The following is a 17055-nucleotide window of genomic DNA, read 5'->3' as shown; positions in this document are numbered from 1 at the left end:
GAACCACGCTGGCCTCGTCCAGTCCTCCGGCCCCACACCAGAGCCCCCCGAGTGCTCGTACGGCCGTGCCGGGGGTCCCGCAATGACCGCAGCCGATTCCCGCAGCACTCGGGGGTGGAGATCGCCCGGACCCGCTGACTTAAGCACGTCCCGTCCCGCCAGACGCTCCCTGACTCGATCCGCCCTGACCCTGGGCCTGGGTGCGCCCCCCTGGGGCTGAGGGGGCTGGTGGGGGCTGATCCGGTCCCTGCTCAGGAAAATGGAGGCAAAGAAGTCGTTAAATACGTTGATCCCGGGAGATTCCCAGCCTAGTGTGCCTCCCCTCCAGGCCACAGCCCAGCCCAGGGGATCCCCGGCTGCCCACAGCCTGCGGCCTGGGGAAGTCCAAGCCCCACATCCCCCTGTCCCAGCCTCACTCCACGTGGCTGGGTGTGCCAGGCCCCCCATGGCGCCGTTGCACACCCAGGCACCAGCCGTGCACAGCAGCCCCTGCTCCCCCCACACCCCAACCACCCCCGGCAGCCGGCCCACCCCCACCCCTGCAAGCACAGGTCCCACACCGGTCCGAGCAAACGGGCTTTATTGAGCCGTGGGCGCTGCGCCACCTCCATCGGGTGGGGGGGCAGATGCAGCCCCGAGCCAGACCCCAGGCTGCCGTCGCCGAGGCCAGGCCCAGCCGGGCTGGCCCGCGGGGCTGAACCAGGGGGTCCGGGGCCGCGGGCTCCACGCCGGGGTCACTGGGGCTGCAGGCCGAGGCGCGGGTGGTGCTCGCGGGGCCGCGTGCCGCGGCGGGGACGGCACTGCTGCGCCCGGGCCCCCCCGTTGCCCCGCAGCGCGTGGCAGCGCCAAGCCTCGGCCACGCTCTCCATCTGCCAGGCAAAGGATGGGGCTTAGCCATGGGGGGTGCCCGGGGCCCGCGACCTCAGGGGAGCCCCCCATGTGCCTCCCCTGGCCCCCAGCATGGCTCAGGGGGGCATCAGGGCAACCCCCGGGAGAGCCAGGCCTAAGGCCACAGTGATGGGCCAGACACGGGGACGGACGGGGCAGGGGGTCTTACCGGCAGCAACGGCTCCCGCCGGTTCTGGCTCTCCAGGGCGGCCAGCTCGCCGGGGGCCAGCAGGGGCAGGCGCAGCTCCTGGGCCGGCCCCTCCGCCACGGCTGCCACGGGGCACCCGAACACCGCCTGCTGGGAGTGGGGCCAGGGGCTCAGAGCCGGGGAGCTGGGTCCTCCCCAGCAACGGAAGCACAGTGGGACGCGGGGGTCAGAGCAGGGGGGTCCTCCCCAGCTCTGGGCGGGGAGTGCAGGCCGAGCAGCTCGGCGCAGGGCGGTGCTGCGGGGCACCGGCCCCCCCAGGTCAATCCTGTATGCGTGAGCCTGGCCCCCACGGTCGCCCCGGCACTCACGGCGCTGACGCGGGCCCAGCCCCGCACGGCGGCGATGAGGTCGGGCTCGTCGATGGTCAGACGGTCACTGCGCAGCACCGGGACCAGCGCCGCCTCCGACAGCTCGTGGAAGCCTCGCGTGCCCACCACGGCCTGCGGCGCCCAGCGCCACGTCAGGCGGGCCATGGGCCCCAGCCACGCCGAGACCAGCCCCGGCCTCACCTGCCGCGGCCCCTCGGCGTGCCCCGCGGAGCATCCCTAGCGCCTACCTGGGTGTTGTCCTCGATGAAGGCCAAGCAGCGCTGCTGCAGATCCGCCTGCCCACAGGTCACCCCCGCCTGCCGGGGGGGCACAGCATGGTGGAAGTGGGGGCTGCGACCCCCCCAGCCCTGCCAGTGCCCTTCACTCCTGACTCGCAGCCCCCCCCAAAGCCCTGCCGTGGGAAGGTGGTGGGATCGAGACCTCTCCCTCCCTGCAGGCCGGCAGCTGGGACCCCAGGCAGCCCGTGCCCGGCTGGGGGGGGCCGGGGGGACTCACCTGCAGGGCCTCGCAGGCCGTCTCCACGCTGAGCGTGCCCATCACGAACTCCACGCACAGCTGCAGGCACACATGGGCCACACTGGGGGATGCAGCCGGCAGGCACCCCCCCGGGGCAAGGATGGGGGGCAGGGGGATGCCCTGGCACTGAAAGGGTTACAGCGCAGGGCAGGGGGAGCCCAGGCGGGAAACACCCACCTCCCCGGCCCGCGCCAGGCCCAGAATAGCTGCGGTGACGCATCTGGCGCCGGGGTGGGGTTCCCCTGACACCCGGTCTCACCCCCGCAGTCACACGGCCCCAGTGACTGCTGCTAGGGAAGCCCATGCGTGTGTCACCACGGGGGGGGCTGTGGGTTGGGAGGGGGGGCACCGGCAGCTAGCACCGCTGCCTTGGGCACTTGCCACGTGGCCTGGGCCCCATACTGCTGCCCAGGAAGGGTGATCCCCCTTCCAGGTGGGCGCAGGGCCCTGGTGTCACCATAGCCTTGATGGGAACCTGAGGCTGCCTCTGGGACTGAGCCCTGTGCCCCCACGTCCACATGGGCCCCCCCGCGTGACGCCCACCCCCACCCAAGGAGGCTCCCCACATGCTGGGCGCGTGTCAGGAAGTGACTGGGCCACGTCAGCGTGACTCAGAGTCGAGCTACACGCGGGACCCGGGTGTCCTGGCAGCCGGCCCACGGCTCCAGGAGCCGGCGCTGAGCTCCCCGCAGCCCCGCGTCCCCCAGGCATGCTAGAGCGGGTCACCAGGGCGAGAGGGGAAACTGAGGCAGGGCAATGGGGGCTCGGAGGGGAGCTGGGGCTGGCAGCCAGGCGTGGCGGTACCCACCCTTCCAGATGGAGACAGCCTAACCCTAACCCTAACAGGGCAGGGGGGAAAGGCGCTCTACATTAAGGAGGAATACACATCCTCATTAATCAGCAAGGAGCCAGGGGAGGGGCACTCTGAAGTGCTCTGGGTTAGAGTACAGGGCAGTCGAGGGGAAAGGGACTTAACGGTGGGGGCCTACTCAGACCCCCCGACCGAGGGGAAGAGCTTGACCAGGAACTCTTGGGTCAGCTCACAGAGGCAGTGAGGGCTAAGGACGTGGTGGTCATGGGGGACCTGAACTTTCCAGACATCTGCTGGGAAGAGCAGTCGGCCAGGGCTGACCGCTCACGTCGGTTCTTAGCCAGAGCGCAGGACCTCCATCTAACCCGGGGGGGTGCACAGCCCCACCGGGGAGACGCCTTGTTGGACCTGGTGCTGGCCACGGGTGATGACCTGGTGCGGGGGCTGCGGGTGCTCGACCCCCTGGGCGACAGCGACCATCGCCCGCTGGGAGTCACCATCCAGCGCAAGGTGGCAAAGGCCTGCAGCAAGGCAGCGACCCTAGACTTTAGGATGGCAGACTTCAGCGAGCTAAGGAGGATAGTTGGGGAAGTGCTGAGGTCCCGGGGGCGAGGGGAGCCGGGTGTCCAAGGAGAGTGGTCGCTACTTAAGGAGACGATCCTCCAAGCCCAAAGGGAGGCAATCCCCACGAGGATCAAAGGGAGCAGGAGAGCACACAAGCCTCCGTGGCTCACCAAGAGCATCCGGGAATGTCTCCTTGCTAAAAGGAGGCTTACACCCAATGGAAAGAAGGGGGCATCACCAGGGAGGGCTATTCTGCAGTCGCTCGGGGATGTAGGGGGGCAGTCAGGAAGGCCAAGGCAGAGCTGGGACTGGGACTAGCTTCCCGGATTAAGGACAACAAGAAGTCCTTTTTTAAATACGTAGTGGGTAAAAAGAAGGTCCCGGGTAATGTGGGGCCCTTGCAGGACGTGATGGGAAACTTGGTCGTCACACCGGACGACAAAGCTAACGTTTAACGATTTCTTTGCCTCCGTCTTCCTAAGTAGGGACCAGAACAGCCACCTCCCTGCTGGGCCCCCTCGGGCCCCGGGGCAGGCACACCTGGGCCACGGGTTAGCGAGGAACTAGTTAGGGAATGTTTGGAGGGGCTGGACGTATTCAAGTCAGCGGGTCTGGATGATCTCCACCCGCGAGTGCTGAGGGAATCGGCTGCGGTCATTGCGGGACCCCCGGCACGACTGTACGAGCACTTGTGGTGCCCTGGTGTGGGGCCAGAGGACTGGAAGAGGCCAACGTGGTTCCATCTTCAAAAAAGGGAGGAGGGAGGACCCAGGAAGCTATAGGCCGGTTAGTCTCACCTCGATCCTAGGCAAGCTGTTTGAGAAAATTATGCTGGCACACATCCAGGAGGGGCCAGCAGGGGAGTGCATGCTTAGGGGCAACCAACACGGGTTCATCAGTGGCAGGTCCTGTCAGACCGACCTGGCGGCCTTTTACGATCAGATCACCACATCATTAGATGCAGGGGGAGCAGTGGACATCATCTTCCTGGACGTCCGGAAGGCTTTTGACACTATCTCTCACCCCATTTTCATTAGGAAACTGGGGGCTGTGGTGTCGACACCCACACAGTCAGACGTATCGCCAACTGCCCGGAGGGCCGCACCCAGAGAGCGGTGGTGGATGGGTCCTTCTCAACCCGGAGGGACGTGGGCAGTGGGGTCCCCCAGGGCTCGGTCCTCGGGCCCGCACTGTTCAACAGCTTCATCAGCAATTTGGATGAGGGGGTAAAAAGCAGCTGTTCAAATTTGCGGATGACACTAAGATGTGGGGGGGGGGTGGACACGCTAGAAGGGAGGAACAGGCTGCAATCAGACCTAGACAGGTTACAGGGGTGGGCGGATGAGAACAGGATGGGATTCAACACAGACAAGTGCAAGGTGCTGCACCTGGGGAGGAAGAGCCAGCACCACACCTACAGGCTGGGGAACTCCCTTCCCAGCACCGCAGAGGCGGAAAAGGATCTTGGAGTCAGCATTGATGCCAAGGTGAACATGGGCCGGCAGTGTGGGGACGCGGTCAGGAAGGCCAACCGCACCTTGTCCTGCACCCACAGATGCGTCTCGAGCAGGGCAGGGGGTGATCCTCCCCCTCTATGCGGCACTGGTCAGGCCGCAGCTGGAGGACTGCGTCCGGGTCTGGGCGCCACACTTCAGGAGGGATGTGGGCAGCATGGAGAGGGGCCAGAGGAGGCCACTCGCATGGTCGGGGGCAGCAGGGCAGGCCCTATGAGGAGAGGCTGCGGGACCTGAACCTGTTCAGCCTCCACAAGAGAAGGCTGAGGGGGATCTAGTGGCCTGTTACAAACTTGTCAGGGGGGACCAGCAGGCACTGGGGGAGTCCCTGTTCCCCCGAGCACAGCCAGGATTGACCAGGAATAACAGTCACAAACTGGCAGAGGGCAGGTTTAGGCTGGATATCAGGAGGCGCCACTTCACGGTCGGGGCAGCTAGGAGCTGGGACCAACATCCAAGAGAAGTGGTGCCGGCTCCTGCCCTGGGGGGGTTTAAGAGGAGGCTGGATGAACACCTTGCTGGGGTTGTCTGACCCCAGTACTCTTCCCTGCCATGGCGGGGGGTCGGACTCGATGATCTGCTCAGGTCCCTTCCAACCCTAGAAACTATGAAATATGAAACAAGCTCTCCCCCCGTGTCCCGTTGTGCTTTGCACTTGGCAGGCCATGCCAGCCCCCGTGGCCCCGTTACCTGCCGCAGGTCGTCCAGCCCGTACTCCACGGACAAGGCCAGCACCTCCAGGGCCTGCGGGCAGAGACACCCTGTGACCCCCGCGCCAGGGCCCGTGCCCGCACCCCCCAGCTCCCGGAGCCATCCCGGGCTCCCTGTCCCAGGCTGTGAGAGTGCAGCCAGGAAGGGCACCCCTGCCCCCTGCCCACCGCAGCCCCGTCCTGGAGACTCCCGCAGCTCCCCGAGGCGCCCAGGGCAGCCCCTGCCTGGGCCATCTGCGTAGCCGAGCCCCCCCGTCCCAAGGTGCTGGAGCCAGGCATGGGGGTCCTGCCAGCCAGCTGGCAGCAGCAGTAGCTTATTATCCCCCCCGGCAAACAGGCTGGACTGTGCCCTGTGCCCGGCGCCGCGGCACTCACGGTGACGCTGGTGAGGCACACGCGGTTGGTGTACAGGAACTCGAGCACGGCCAGGAAGGCTTCGGGCTGGGCGCTGCTGAGGGCGATGGGGGCCGGCGGGGGGCTGTCCAGGAGCCCCCGGAGCCCGGGGCAGCGGCAGGCGAGGATGCAGCGGTGGGCGAACACCTCGCGCCTCTCCCGGCCCACGAGGAAGGTCACATCACTGCGGGGACACGGTGAGAGCCCCTGCACCGTGGTGCAGAGGACCCCGAAGCCGCGGGGCTGGCAGGGAGCTGCGGGGTCACGTCCAGTCCGACCCCTGCCCGACACAGGGTCAGCCCCAGGCAAACCCCGTGTCCGAGCTCTGAGCAACACGACCCAGCCCCAGGCATCGCCCCGGCCCCCCAGGCCCCTGCCTGGGCTTGCAGACTAGCCGAGGGGCTTTGGGAGCCAAGAAGCGCCGCGCTGGGTGCCCCGAGGGGCCTGCGACCTGGGGCTCGCGATGCCCGGGGTGGCTGTGCACACAGAGCCCTCGCCCCCGCGTGCAGCCACCTCTGGGGTGGGGACCGGGGGGTACTGGGCACTGGTGCAGGGGGGCTGGGCGAGCCCCCCCACCCCAAAGCGGGGTGCAACTGGCCGTGGCTCGGCCGTCTCACCTGAACCGCGGGCTGCCTACCAGGCTGGCCAGGGCGGCCCGGAAGCCGTCCGCGTCCCCGAGCAGCCGGGCAGAGCGGGGCCGGGCCATGGGGCGCAGGCGGCCTCCTGCTCCCCCCGCCCCCCCCGGCTTCCGCTGCGGAGGAGGCAGGAATGCGGAGCCAGGGGATGCGGGGGGGCCGGGAGGCCCAGCACGGCCCATCGCTAGGGAAACCGGCAGGGCTCGGCCCCGCGGCTGCGGGGGGCGCTGAGGTCCCAGAGACCCCCGCCAAGGAGACCCCAAGCCAGAGCTCTGAATAGCAGCCCCCAGCACCAAGCGGGGGCAGGGGACCACGGCGGTGCGCACGCAGGCTCCGGGCCTGGGGACACGACCCCGGCAGACCCTACCGAGGGGCTCGCAGGAAGGGGGGGCTGCCACAGGACCCCAAGGGGGTGGATTGACAACTACGTGGCCTCAGTGCCCCTGAGATGGGCGCGCGGGTGCACGGTGGGAGGGCAAGCGCCTGCCTGAGTTTGCGGAGAGCCTGAACCCACTGCCCCACGGGTCCCCTGGGCCTGGCAGCTCCGTGCCACCGGCTTGAGCCAGTCCTGCCGCGGGGGGTGCTGGGCTCTGCATGCAGCAGTGCTGGGGAGCTGGAAACCAGCGGGGACGTTTCCACGGGCGCGCACGGCGCTGCACACAGCAGCCTGAGTACGGGGCAGGTGGGAGATGACCCCGTGTTGCCCAGAGCCGGCTGTGGCTTGGGGCCAAGGGCAGCGTGGGGTGGGTACAGCCCGGGTGCAGGGGCCGGCACGAGGGGAGACAGGTGCAGTTGGGGGTAAAAACCACCCCCGCTCCGAGGGGCACAGGTGAGCACCCGCGGGCAGGAGCAGGGAGCGAGGCGTGCCAAGCGTACATGCCAGCTGGCGCCCGAAGCGTGTCGGTGTCACGTAGCAACACACTACACTCGCTGCAAAACACACGCCGTGCCCTGCCCTGCCCTGCGCAGAGGCAGCCCCTGGCACCCGCCTGCCTGGACCGGAGCGGGGACAGGTGGGGTAGGCATCTTGGGCGAGGGAGGGGTCCCAATCCTGCCTCTGCGGGATAGGGCCCTGCTGGGCTGTGCCAGCCTGGGGCTGGGCACAGGGGCCGGGACTGGGGCCCCACACCTGGGGACAGCACAGATGAGACCCCGGCCCCTGCCCCATCTCACGCCTGCGCCTGCTGCCTTGCAAAGCTGTCGTGGGCCGTGATTTATGGCCCCGGGGGGTGATGGAGCCGGGCGGGCAGGGGCGGGGGAGCCACAGCCCAGGCTGGGCGCTGGCCGGATCAGAGGCAGCAGCCCTCTTCCCCAGACCGCCTGTCCCTGTGGCCCCGCACCCGGTAAGCCCCCGTGTCTGAGCCGCTTTAGGGCAGTCGAGCCAGGGACACGCACAGCCCCTGGCGCGGCTGGAGCCCCGCGTCCTCCCTGGGCAGGGTCACAGGGGTTGCCCCAGGCAGACCCAGCCCAGCGGGGCACGAAGCCGGGGCCTTGCAAGCTCCCCTGCCCTGGTCGGCTCTGCCCACGAGCCCGCCAGCTCACGGGGACATAGCATGGGAGACCCCAGACCCAGCCCGGGATGCTCGGGGCAGGAGCCAGGTTAGCACGTGGCAGGGGCAGGGGGCTGGGCAACACCCCAGTAGAAACAGGGGCTTGTTAAAATGAACCCTGCCAGGGAGGAGCTGGGGGGTCTGGCCTCAACGCCCTGGACACAGCTGCAGCAGGTCTCTGGTCACCCAGTGCCATCTGCCCGGGCCGGAGAGACGCCTGGAGCCGGCCCCGGGGCTCTGCCCGCTCCCAGGCCGTGCCTCCCGCCGTGGATGCACTCGGGACATGGGCGAACCCCAGGCTTGAGGCCATGGCTGGGTGCAGCCCTGGGTGCTGGGGCCCATGGTCCCAGGCTGCACGGTGCAGCCCCGCTCCTGTCGCTCCGGAGACATCGAGGAACGCGGCCGGCTGTTTGCTCAGGACAAAAGCGGGCGGAGGGAGGGGGTTGCTTGCAAAGCGGCTCCCGGGGGTCCCAGGCAGACGTGGGGGGAGCTGGGCTTGCAGCAGGACAAGGAGCCCTGCCCTTCCCTGGCTAAGGCCGGCGCTACTCCCTTCCAGGTGCCACCCTGAGCATGGCCCAGCGGCCACCGGCCCTGTGCCCGGGGGGGCCAGCCCCGCCCCGCCGCAGCTCCCACCCAGCCCTGCCACATGGCACTGCGGAGGGGCACCCGCCCCCCCTGACCGCACGCCGTGGCAGCCTGGCAGTGCCCGTGGCCAGCCGGCGCAGCTCCGTGGTGCTGGGTGGGGGTGCGAAGCGGCTCTCCAACGGGCCGTGGGTCCCGGGGGCCCGCGTCAGCTTCTCGGGGCTGCCGCTCTTCCCGCCCGTGCCCGAGGCCTGTTGCCAGAACACCTACCGCACGCAGCCGGCGCCAGGATGCCGCTTCCACGCCGGGCCGGCCCAACGGGCGCTGGAGGCCATGCTTGCCGCCCGCCTGCAGGACGTGGCCTATACCCCGGGCGCGGGTGGGCAGCTGGCGCAGAGCCTGGCCGAGCAGCTGCGGGGACAGCTCAAGGAGCTGGCACCGCCACGCTACAAGCTGGTGTGCAGCGTGGTGCTGGGGCAGGCGGGGCGGCAGGGGCTGCGTGTGGCCAGCCGTGCCCTCTGGGACCCCGAGAGCGACACCTTCGCCTCCGCCACCTTCACCAACGCCTCCCTCTTCGCTGTGGCCACCGTGCATGGGCTCTACTACGAGTAGCTAAGCATCATGCCAGGGCCATGCCGCTGGCAATAAAGATGCTGCTGCCCCCCATCGCTTGGTCCGTGTCCGTGTCCGTGTCCGGTCACGGGGTGACCCAGGGAGTGGCTTTACCATGCTGCAGGGGGGCGGCGTAAGGGTCTCCAGAGCCTGGGGCTGTGCCCATGGCCCAGATGTGGTAGCTGACCTTGCAGAGAAGTGACCCCTGCCCCAAGAGCCACACATTGCAGCATAGCCCATGGATTATTTCAACCCAGCTTGTGGAGGGGGGACAGGAGCAGGGGCACAGGGCCTCCAGCTCCTGCTGGAGCAGGATAACGGGGCTGAAACCCCTGCCTAGGGAGGCTTTGCCAGGACTCAAGTCCCCATCCCCATCTCCCCCCTCTCAGGGCTGGAGGGGTGCTGGGGCAGCTGCCCTAGCATCCCAGCTCAGCCACTCCTTTGTTGGGCTGACAATGGGGGATGACAGGTGCAGCCGACACTGGAGCCAGGCCCAGGGAGTGGGGGAGGAAGGGGTAGGCATCCCCTCCGCCATCCTCCTATCCAGACCTGGGCCAGGCATGCAGGCCTCAAGCAGACAGCCACCAACCCAAACATCCCCAGCTGTAGGGCACAGCAGCCGGAGGCAGACCCCTTCCCAAGGACAAGCTAGCTGCAGCAGGGTCTGAGACCTCTGGCCTAGTTCAGGAGCCAACCCTGCCCCAGGGGGCACAGAGCAGCAAGGGCAAGCAAGAGCAGGAGGAGAGCATCCAGGGCCAGGGAGAGGGAGCTGAGGCAGCACAGACTCCTGCTTTAGAAAAAGGAAGTCTTTATTAGAAGGAGGCCCCGGCCAGGCCATGCCCACATGAGCCACAATAAATAGACACCATATAAATAACAGCCATAAATAAGGTCAGGCAGGGAGGGGGCACCTGGGGGGGGGACCCTGCCCTCGTTAGAGTATCGTACCGTGGCCACGCACGGTGGGGGAGGTAGGAGCTCGCTCCACGGCCTGCGGGGAAGGGCCCCAATCCCCCTGTGGTGTAGTGATCCTGCCGCAAGGCAGCCCAAAACACTCCATGAGTCTCACAGCGTGTCCAGGACAGCCGCGGCAGGCGCCAGGCTGAGGCAGCAGGCGTCTTGCCCTGGGAGATGCTGCAGCGCTGGTCACTGCCAAGACACCAGCCCAGCCCAGCCAGGGGCTGGGGACCAAAGGCAGAGCTTGCACAGGCTCCCACACCAGGGTGGTGCTGCTGGGGAGTGGCTGCTACTTGCTGCACTTAGGGGCAAAGCAGTAGGTACCCCCAAGCAGACCCAGCAGCAGTCCTGTGCACAGCTGACAGCACCAGTGGTAGCATCTCCCCAAGTGCCAGCAGCCGGCTGAAGAGGTCACCTCACCCAGCGGTGACAGGGGCCCTGGGAGAGCCGGGTGCCAGCCGTGGGGGCAATGGAGGTTACGAGCCTAGGAAAAGGCGCAGACGACGTCTAGGTCTCAGCCTGGTCCTGCAGCAGCTTGAGGACATAGTGGAGGCGGCGCTGGAGCTCAGGGGCGCAGCCCAGCTCCCGCAGGCTGCTCAGCTTGTAGGTGTAGGAGCTGCGGTCCTGGGTGACGTAGGTGAGCAGGCCGGCGGCCTCGCTCAGGATCACCTTGGTGTGGTCTGTGTAGAAGTTCACCTGGCGGCGGGGGAAGACGCGTGTCACCCCACAAGCTCCAGGACTGTTCAGGGGGACCCCTCATTTCCCCCCAGGTCCCACAGGAGCAACTCCCTGCAGAACAGGCCTCCAGGGCGCCTCCAGGACTGCGAGACCCTGAGCCCAGGCCAGACCTGCCGAGCCAGCTCCAGGGGTGCCCCAGCCAGCCTGCTCCTGCCCCGCATGCCCGCCCTGCCCTCCCCATCCCTCTCCCCCACTCACCTGGATGGTGCCGTTGCTAAAGAGCATGAGCAAGGCCAGGTCGGTCTTCACCCACTGCAGCAGCAGCAGGGCCGGCTGTCTGCCCTCGTCCAGGCTGGGCAGGTCTCCACCCTGCGAGGGCGAGGGCAGCGTTAGTCACGGGGGACCCCAGGTGCACGCACCCACCCCCATGGGGGCAGCTGGGCTTGCAGGGGTAGGTAGCACCCCAGCACCTACCTCCCCCCATCCAGCACCCCATCTCCACTGCCCGCCTGTCCCCACGCCCCATGGGACTGTCAGGACCTGCCCCCTCCCCAATGATGCAGCACTCACCCGCATGAGACGCTGCTCCATGTAGGAGGTGAAGTACCGCAGGATGCCCAGCTGCCCCTGCAGCGCGGGGGGCACGGACCCGGTGCGGAAGGCCACATGCTTGCTGCCGGTCAGGTGGTAATGCACCATGCTGCAGGGAGCACGAGGGGTGAGGGCACGTCCAGGGGCTCCCGGAGACCTCCCGCACACCCCAAAGCCAGGGCAGGAGGTCCTGGCAGCCCCTGGGACCGGGCCCGGAGCCCCGCTCTCACCGGCGGTTGGCCGAGAGGGCCATGTGGGTGCCGTCGTTGAAGAGGACGCCGACGGTGCGGTCCGAGAGCTGGTAGCCGAAGCCGTACTTGTTGGAATAGTCCACCCACTTGCTCACCCACACGAAGGGCTCGTGCTGGGCCAGGGACGCCGGGTTCCTCTCGGCTGCAGGGAGGAGAGGAAGGGGTGAGCGGGGACCTGCAGAGTTGGGCACGGCGGAGGCAGGGGAGCCCCAGCCCAGTCTTTGTCCTGGTGGCACCTGCCACAGACTGAGACCCATTCCCGGCCACGTCACCCCCGGCCTAGCCCAGCACTGCCCGCACCTGGAGGCATGGAGGAGAGGCAGCTGGTCAGGAGCCTGACGGCCGACTCGACGAGCACCGAGGCCGGGACGCAGCTGTTGAGGGCTGCAGGGATGCACAGGCAAGGCGAGATGAAGCCAGGCAGAAGGCTTGCACCCCGAGGCCACAGCACGGGCACCGAGATGCCGCAGGGCACAGGGGTTCTGCCCAGGTCGGGGTCCCCAGCAGGAGGTGAGGGGTGCCGTCTGTAGCCCTCCACGCCTGGCTGAGCTGTTGGCGCTGGCCGGCAGCTCTCCAGCACAGACACCCCCAGCACTACTGCGTGCCCCCTCCCGGGGGGCCGCAGCCCCTACCCAGAGCACAAGGGGCTGGACAGGCCACGAGCAGGGGGCTCCGGACACAGCTCATCACCCACCTTCACAGCTGCTGGCCATCGTGCCTCCGGCCGAGCGGGACACGGACTTGCGGGAGCCCTCCTCGGCCAGCGTCTCACCCGGGCTGAGGGAGGCCGTCTGGCCCGACACGGGGGAAACCTGGGGAGAGACCAGGGCTCAGCTCCAGCCTCCAACAGCCCATGAATGAGGCTGGGGTTTCTCTCAAAGCCCGCCACCATCCCGGGGCCGTGCCCCCCCGCACCTCATTCCCCTCCATAGTCTTGTAGCTGGTCTGTCGGCAGAGCGAGGTCTTCATAAAGCCGGCAACCAGCTTGGAGAGGTCGTCCTTGTCCTCCACCGGGCCCTTCTTAGCTGCGGGGAGGGAGAGGCGGTGAGCAAAGGTGCCCAGCGACACCAGCCTGGCGGACGCACCCCCCGAGCCCTCCCAGAATTGCAGGGCTGCATCGTCTGCTCCCCAGCCGCCGCGCCCCGGGTCCGGGCTTGCATCCCCAGCTAGTCCCAGCCTCCAGGCCCAGGCGGGGCAGTTTCTCCCTGGTTTCACTTCCCAGTTCCCAGGCAGGGCTGTTTGCAACACCGCGGTGGGCGGCTCCCAGCCCAGGGCAGGGGCGTGAAGGGCTGCGGCTGGGCGCGGAGCTCGCCCTGGGCTCACCTCTGGGTTTCTTCTTCCCAAACAGCGTCTTGGTGACTTTGGCGAGCAGGCTCCTGGCCGGGTGGGGAGGGGTCAGCTCCGGGGCCATCACGCAGCTGCTGGGCGGCAGCTTGTCCGGTGTGTACGCCTGGGGAGCAGGGGCCGGGGTCAGCGGCCGGACGGAGCCAGCGATCACCCCTGACCCTGCCTTGCCCACAGGGGCTGGGGCTCTCCGGAGGCGAAAGGCGGCGACGCTGCTGCAATCTGAGCGGGCCACGTGGCACCGCCCGACGCCAGTGACCCACAGGCCCCGGGCATCACGGTCCGGCGGGGCAGGAAGCGCATCCTGCCCGGGCCTGGGGCTGGAGGGTGGGACGTGCCCAGCCAGGGCCCTACTTACTCGGAAGAACTCGTGGCCCAGGATCTCCTCCAGCGTGGGGCGGTCTGGGGGGCTGCGGCGCAGGATGCCGGCCAGGAGCTGGCGCGCGGGGGCCGAGAGGAAGGCCGGGAGGGTGTACTCCACCTGCTTGATGCAGCGGTACGTCTCCTTCAGGTCCGAGGTCTCGAAGGGGGGGCTGCCGCACAGCAGCGTGTACCTGGGAGCAGGGCGGGGAGTCACACGGGGGAGCCGCAGACCCCCCGCGCCCCCGGGCAGCGCCAGCCGCCCTCCCCCTGCCCAGGCTGCGCGAGGCAGGCTCAGTGCCGGCTCTCGCAGAAGATGGAAAGTTCGACAGGAAGCTGCGGCTGGCGGGGTGCAGGAGCCCGCGATCAGCCCGCTATAAATAGCCCCGCGGCTGCCACCGCCGATATTTTCCATTGTTTTGAAACAGCCACCAACACCGGCGGCATCCGCCCCCGGGGCCACTGACACTGTTGACACCGCTGACCCCGGCTGCCCCCTCCCCCCCGCGGGGGCGCGCGCATCACCAGGCAGGGGCCGGGGCCCACGATGACAACTTACATGACGCAGCCCAGGGACCACACATCCGAGGCGGGGCCGTGGCCCTGCCGCAGTAGCACCTCTGGGGCCAGGTAGTTGGGGGTGCCGCAGATCGTCCTGGGGGGGGACACGACGTAGTAAGGGGCAATGCGCGAGCCAGCCAGGCGACGGCAACCCTGCGCTGTGGGGGCCGCAGGGCTTTTGCAGGCACAGCTGCCACCCCCTGCCTGGCGCAGGACCCCGCCACCCCCGTGTCACCCCCTCCCCTGCCCTGCAGCCTCTGCCATCTGTCACCCAGCCCCCTCTTTCTGGCATGAGCTTCTCTCTGCCCTGCTGGAGAAGCCGCACGACAGAGCTGCTTTGTGCGGGGCCGGCGGGACAATGGGCACAGTCGGCGCATTGTTCTGCCGCCGGGCTGCGAGCGCGGGCCCCAGCCGCCAGCTTGCCTGGCCGCCCGCACAGCTGCCCGGGGAGGGGACGGGACGCAGAGGCACCGTCTCCACGCCCCGCTCCCCTGCCAGGAGGCTGCAGGCAAGACCCCTCCCCAGGCGGCGGGGAGATGGCCTGACACCCAGCACGGAGAGGCTCTTACTTCTTCTGGTCGGCAGCATCCAGGCGGGTGGCCAGGCCGAAGTCGCCCACTTTCAGCTCCATGTTCTCATTGATGAAGAAGTTGCCTGTAACGAGAGTGAGGTCAGGCCCTCCGTGCATGCACAGAGCAAGTGTGTGTGTGTGTGCGTGGCGGGGGGCGGTCTCCACTTTCCCAAGACAGCAGCAGGAGCGTGGGGTGCCCTGGACCTACCCAGCTTGAGGTCCCGGTGCAGGATGCCTCTGAGGTGGAGATACTTGAGGGCAGAGATGATCTGCTTGAGGTAGTACCGCACCTCGGGCTCCAGCAGCGTGTGCCGGGCCTTCCAGATGTGCGCCAGCGACTGCAAGAGAAGCCGAGTTGGACACGGGGTTGGGGCGGGCGGCTCGAGCGCCGGCCCCTGGGACGCGGCATCCTTCCTCGCCTGCTCAGGCCGGGTCCAGCCCAGCCGGGGCAACGGCAACTGGGATTTGCAGTCGGCTCCACGGGAGCCCACGCGTTGCGGACGCGGGCAACACCTAGGCTAGCCCGAGGCAGGGACCAGATCCGGACGCACCTGGGCCAAGACCGGCCCCGCTGCGTAAGCGGAGCGTGGGACCAGAGGGGCTGGAAACCGAAAGCAGCGGGCCGAGGTGAGAAAAGTCTGTTTACAAAGTTTAAGACTAACAAGAGGAAGTTCCTTCCCCGCAGCACGGCATCGAGGGGGGGGCTCACTGCCACCAGGCGCGGTGGAAACCGAGTGTAACCAGATCCACCAAGGGACTGGAGCCGTGCTGGGAGGAAAGGGGCATCCGGAGCGGGGGGCACAGCCTGTGCTGGGTGGGGCTGCAAGGGGGAAAACCCTGCTCAGCCTCAGTCGCTCTCCCCTGCCCCCTCCCCGGTGTCCTGCGGCGGCTGCAAGACCGGGCCGGCGCAGGGCAGGTCTTGCGCTGCTGAGCGTCTGCGGGGAAGGAGCGCCCTGCCCGGGGGGGCGCTGGCTGGGAACGCCCTGGCCGGCTCCACCCTCACCTTCCTGCTGCAGTGCTCCAGGAAGATGTAGATGTTCTCGGCGTCCTCGAAGTGATGGGAGAACTGGACCACGTGCTTGTGGTGCAGGGCGCGGTGCAGCTCGATCTCGTGGAGGATCTGGAAGGGACCTTGCAGCCATCAGTGCCCGCAAGGGGCCGGGAGGCGCCCCCCCCCGCCGCGGCACTGCCCTGGCCCACCCACCTTGTCCCGCTGGTGCGGCTTGGCCACGCGGCTGTGGGGGATGACCTTCACGGCGTAGGTCTGGTGGCTGGAGAGATCGGTCATCTCGTAGCACCGGGCAAAGCCGCCCTGGCAGGGAAGGGGAAGTCATTAGTGGGCAGGACGTCGCCCGCGTGACACCCTCGCCCGCGCCGGCTCTGCAGGACAGTCACTCCCACGCGCCTGCCTGACCGCTGCCCCGCCACGTGGCCGAAACCCGGCGCGCCGCGCCCACGGCCGGGGAGCGAGATGCGCGTGGCGGGGGGTTTCTGCAACCGCTTCTGCAAAACCCCCGGCCGGCGGAAAGTCCTCCCGTGGGAAGCGAGTGGGAAGGCGGCAGGGAGCCTGCCCGGGCAGGTCTGCCCCGCCCCCACGCCCGCGCTGCCCACGCCCCGCCACGGCCGGCAGGGGCAGGGGGACTCGCCCCTTGGCCACGACCACGGGGGTGCCAGGAGTGGAAGTGTCGGTGTCCACAGCCCCCTCCCCCCCTGCGCACGCACAGACACGCGGTTCCCGTGGCTCCCAAACCCACCCTGGCACCCCACCAGCCGGGGGGGAGCCTCCTGGGGTGCCCGCTGCCCCCCCCACGCCATCGGCTGCCCGGGGGCAAGGGCCCCCCCGGCCGTACCTTGCCGAGCAGGCGGCCCCGGCTGTAGGAGCGGCCGGATCCGGGGTCCTCCACGACGCGCGTGAGCTCCGCGCCTGCGCGCGGCCGGGGCCGGGGGGCGCACGCCGGCTCCATGGCCCCGCGCACGTGGACCGGCCGCGAGTGGGGGCGCGCGGCAGGGAATCCCGCTTTTATCAACGGGCGCTGACGTCAGCGCGGGGAAACCCCTCCCTCCGGCTGGGGGCGGGGCCGGCTCTTAAAGGCGCCGCGCGCGTCTCCGGGGCCGGGGGGAGGTCGGGTCTGCCGCGTCTCCCCCCGGCCCGGGGGTCTCTGCAGGGGAATTGGGGCGGGAAGCTTTGCTAATGGGTGCACGTGCACCCCCCATCCGCGACCCCCCGCCGCTGTCACCGACTCCCTTCCTGCACATCTCTCCGCTCCGCAGGGGCGAGCTCCCGGGGCGCGCCTCCTCGCCCAGCGCCCGCGCGGCGCTTAACGCCTGGCCGAGAAGTTCGGGGCGTTCTTGCCCCCAGGGCCCCCCCAGCCCCGCGGCGTGTAGGTCCGGTGTCCGAAAAGTAGGGCTGTTTCACGTGGGGCGCTGCAC

The 17055-nt window shown here is 68.8% G+C and overlaps 3 protein-coding genes across 8 annotated transcripts; 1 reads left to right on the top strand and 2 right to left on the bottom strand.

The window, feature by feature from the left end:
• Positions 1–563: 563 nt before the first annotated feature.
• Positions 564–6709, bottom strand: BTBD19 (BTB domain containing 19). 6 transcript variants are annotated; one of them, XM_090049105.1, is made up of 8 exons: positions 6551–6709; positions 5916–6117; positions 5521–5574; positions 1921–2067; positions 1653–1721; positions 1405–1536; positions 1058–1186; positions 564–869 (listed from the first exon to the last, which is right to left on the bottom strand). In XM_090049105.1, the coding sequence occupies exons 1-8, from the start codon at positions 6637–6639 to the stop codon at positions 735–737; spliced, it is 957 nt and encodes a 318-aa protein (XP_089905231.1). In that variant the 5' UTR covers positions 6640–6709; the 3' UTR covers positions 564–734. The 6 variants fall into 6 exon arrangements, with proteins under 6 accessions (XP_089905231.1, XP_089905232.1, XP_089905233.1 ...); XM_090049106.1 differs by having other exon boundaries at positions 1058–1183; XM_090049107.1 differs by having other exon boundaries at positions 1921–1980.
• A 993-nt stretch (positions 6710–7702) lies between these two features.
• On the top strand, positions 7703–9358 carry DYNLT4 (dynein light chain Tctex-type 4). Its single transcript, XM_090048620.1, has 2 exons — positions 7703–7911; positions 8675–9358. The coding sequence occupies exons 1-2, from the start codon at positions 7785–7787 to the stop codon at positions 9310–9312; spliced, it is 765 nt and encodes a 254-aa protein (XP_089904746.1). The 5' UTR covers positions 7703–7784; the 3' UTR covers positions 9313–9358.
• A 751-nt stretch (positions 9359–10109) lies between these two features.
• PLK3 (polo like kinase 3) lies at positions 10110–16648 on the bottom strand. Its single transcript, XM_090049361.1, has 15 exons — positions 16476–16648; positions 15830–15937; positions 15629–15745; positions 14834–14963; positions 14624–14708; positions 14053–14148; positions 13492–13687; positions 13113–13239; positions 12705–12814; positions 12484–12601; positions 12090–12173; positions 11769–11931; positions 11518–11647; positions 11206–11316; positions 10110–10965 (listed from the first exon to the last, which is right to left on the bottom strand). Exons 1-15 carry the CDS (start codon positions 16587–16589, stop codon positions 10777–10779), a joined length of 1878 nt encoding a protein of 625 aa, XP_089905487.1. The 5' UTR covers positions 16590–16648; the 3' UTR covers positions 10110–10776.
• Between the last annotated feature and the right edge of the window lie 407 nt (positions 16649–17055).

This window comes from Crocodylus siamensis, chromosome 5 (assembly GCF_052110815.1).
Source record: "Crocodylus siamensis isolate JL-2025a chromosome 5, ASM5211081v1, whole genome shotgun sequence".
NCBI lineage: Eukaryota > Metazoa > Chordata > Crocodylia > Crocodylidae > Crocodylus > Crocodylus siamensis.
The sequence above is the reverse complement of the archived record's forward strand: the minus strand, read 5'-3'. Positions and strand labels throughout refer to the sequence as shown.